Source organism: Poecilia formosa, unplaced genomic scaffold (genome assembly GCF_000485575.1).
Source record: "Poecilia formosa unplaced genomic scaffold, Poecilia_formosa-5.1.2 Scaffold240, whole genome shotgun sequence".
Lineage (NCBI taxonomy): Eukaryota > Metazoa > Chordata > Actinopteri > Cyprinodontiformes > Poeciliidae > Poecilia > Poecilia formosa.
Window position 1 is genome coordinate 2554 of NW_006800179.1, and position 2992 is coordinate 5545.

The 2992-nt window shown below is 47.4% G+C and overlaps 1 protein-coding gene across 1 annotated transcript in view; it reads left to right on the forward strand.

Annotated features, from left to right (window-relative positions):
• The window catches only part of pomgnt1 (protein O-linked mannose N-acetylglucosaminyltransferase 1 (beta 1,2-)), a 15033-nt gene that overhangs the window by 2309 nt on the left and 9732 nt on the right, over window positions 1-2992 (forward strand). Inside the window, exons 3-8 of the mRNA XM_007569350.2 lie at window positions 156-258; window positions 473-585; window positions 1124-1189; window positions 1262-1375; window positions 1448-1565; window positions 2477-2575. Coding sequence (XP_007569412.1) covers window positions 156-258; window positions 473-585; window positions 1124-1189; window positions 1262-1375; window positions 1448-1565; window positions 2477-2575 — 613 coding nt within the window. The remainder of the gene's footprint in view (window positions 1-155; window positions 259-472; window positions 586-1123; window positions 1190-1261; window positions 1376-1447; window positions 1566-2476; window positions 2576-2992) is intronic.

The window sequence follows — 2992 nt, forward strand, 5'->3', positions numbered from 1 at the left end:
CGGCTCCAGTCCGGTCCAGATGATCTGGACTCGGCTCCGGTCCAGATCATCTGGACTCAGCTCCGGTCCAGATCATCTGGACTCAGCTCCGGTCCAGATCCTCTGGACTCGGTTCCGGTCTGGCTGACGGATGGACCCGTGTGTTTGCTCCCCAGGCCGGCGCCGTGCTGTTCCTCTTCGTCACCGTTGTGGTGAACATCAAGCTGATCCTGGACACGCGGCGAGTCGCTGATGAAGACGCTGCCGATCAGGAATACGGTCAGCAAACGGCTTCTGGTTCATTACTGAGGATCTGGTTTTGCATCATCAGGAATATTTACTACAGATAATTATGAAAGCAGCCAAACTAACCAACAGTAAATAAAGATTTAATCCAACAGATTATGTTAAATTGGCTCCTCCAGTCATAGTGAAGCAGAGGTTTTGCCCGGTTTGTCTTATTTATTTAAATTTTTCTGACTTTTTGTGGAAGACGTTGTTCCCAACATGGAGACTCCTCGCCGGCCGGCCAGCGGCAGGAAGGTTCTGGACATCGAGGTTTACTCCAGCCGCTCCAAGGTCTATGTGGCTGTGGACGGAACCACGGTGAGCGACCCGCCGGAGCTTCAGAACCACGGCTCAGTCTGGTTCTGGTTCCCGTTTGGCTCAGAGTTCTAATGTCTCTGCTGCACAGGATGATTTATGGTTCTGCTGGGTTCTCCTGCTCTAATGGATCCACGGGTTCTGGTAAAGCAACCAGAACCAACTGAGGCGTGAGGTTCTGGAGATTATAATCTGTCTAAGGTGGATTATTGCAGACAGAATGAGAGCAGATGCTGCCCCCTAGTGGCTGAGCTCTGGATTGCTCCTTCAGACTAGCCAATAGCAATTAGCAAACAGCTGCTGAGCTCATTACAGGAGCTGCTGCTCAGAGCAGCGATGGTAAAACATTAAAGGGTTAATAGAGGAGCCATGTTGGGACGACTTCCTGGAGGCGGAGCTTCAGAAACAGCAGGAGGTTTTGAAGAGACGGACATTAAATCAGGAAGCAAAGTTTGTTTTGTTTATAGCTGAAGGTAACATTGTTACTGCTGCCTGGACTCTCTGGTGCCGCCCCGTTAACGGGCCTCCCGACCCGCTGCAGGTTCTGGAGGACGACGTGCGGGAGCAGGGCCGAGGCGTTCACGTCATCGTCCTCAACCAGGCCACTGTGAGCGCCGCCGGGCACGTCTGCCGCTAACACCCACCGGCCGCTTCTGATTGGTCCGTTCTCCCGTTCCAGGGTCATGTGATGGCCAAGCGGATCTTCGACACTTACTCCCCCCACGAGGATGAAGCCATGATCCTCTTCCTCAACATGGTGACCCGCGGCCGGATCCTCATCTTCACCGTCAAGGTGGGCGTGTCCGTTGGGGCGGGCGGGATGTCTGTGTGTGGTTCTGCTGACCGGGCCTGTTCTGTCGGACAGGACGAGGGAACGTTCCACCTGAAGGACGCAGCCAAGAACCTGCTGAAGAGCCTGGGCAGCCAGGCGGCACTGGGCCTGAGCTGGAGGGACATGTGGACCCTGGTGGTGAAGAAAGGAGGTCAGACTGTTCTGGTTCTGGTTCTGGAGCCCAATCTGTTACATGTACACCAATATTCAGATTTTTAACCATCAAATTCCTTTTTTTTTTCTTCTGTGAAAACTGACATTTTATGGTCAGGGTTTATTTTAGGGACAGAAATTTGAAAATATTTTTATTTGACTTTTATTCATCCAGGATCTCATTTACAGAAGAAATTTGAGAAAACAAACAAAATTACAAACAGCAGCAAAACAAGCAATAAACTCAGTTAAATGATCCAATAAAATGAGCTAAAATGGTTTTAATATTGATTATTATGTTCTTATTAAATAAACTCAACTTCATATTGGCAGCAACACTTATTCTTTTTTAAAAGACAATTATCCTTTATAAGTGCCAAATTCAAAAAAGGTCTAAGAAATGTTCTCACTACGTTTTCTGGGTTTTAGCAAATATAAATAACTTTGATGATTCTGACCGACCTGAAACAAGAACAGTTTGATTTGATTCAACTTCAGGCAGGAGCTGCATTTACAGCACAAAAGTGTCCAAAACTTAATAACTTTTCATATTTTGCTAATTTCATAATTGCTGTGTTTGCACTAAAGAAGAAAAGCAATTAAAAGCACACATGGATATGTTTGTTCATGAAATAAGTCATTAAAATATGCAGCTCCACCGTCCTCCAGATGCTTCCTGTCGTCGTCTTCTTTGTGGTTTCTACCAGTAGAAACATCCGGCTGTTGCTCATGAGTCATGATGTGAAAAAATTGTTTCCATTGCAGATTAACTAATTTTGATATGGCCAAAAAAAAATGTCATCCTGGCGCCAAACTTTCTATCAAAAACTGAGTTTTTGAAATCGGCGTTTGGGTCAGGAATGTTTGCTCCGTGTTTCCAGGTCAGGAATGTTTGCTCCGTGTTTCCAGGTCAGGTATATGGAGAGAAGCACTCCAAGTCTCCGGCTCTGTCCACATGGGGCGACCCGGTTCTGCTGAAGACCGAGGTCCAGCTCACCGCCGCTGAAGGTATCTGAGATGCAAAACATCCTCATGTTTCTAAAGTAGAGATGCAAAATATCGAAACAGTCCCATAAAACCGGACCCATCTTAAGAAATGTTCATTTCTAGCTGGTTTTTGTTTTTGTTTCTGGAGGGGTCTATGGAGTTTAGGAGGGGTCCTGTGACCTTTGGTTGGTCCTGTGACCTTTGGTTGGTCGTGTGACCTTTGGTTGGTCTTGTGACCTTTGGTTGGTCCTGTGACCTTTGGTTGGTCTTGTGACCTTTGGTTGTTGATCCTGTGACCTTTGGTTGGTCCTGTGACCTTTGGTTGTTGATCCTGTGACCTTTGGTTGGTCGTGTGACCTTTGGTTGGTCCTGCTCCTGTGACCGTTGGTTGATCCTGTGACCTTTGGTTGGTCGTGTGACCTTTGGTTGGTCCTGCTC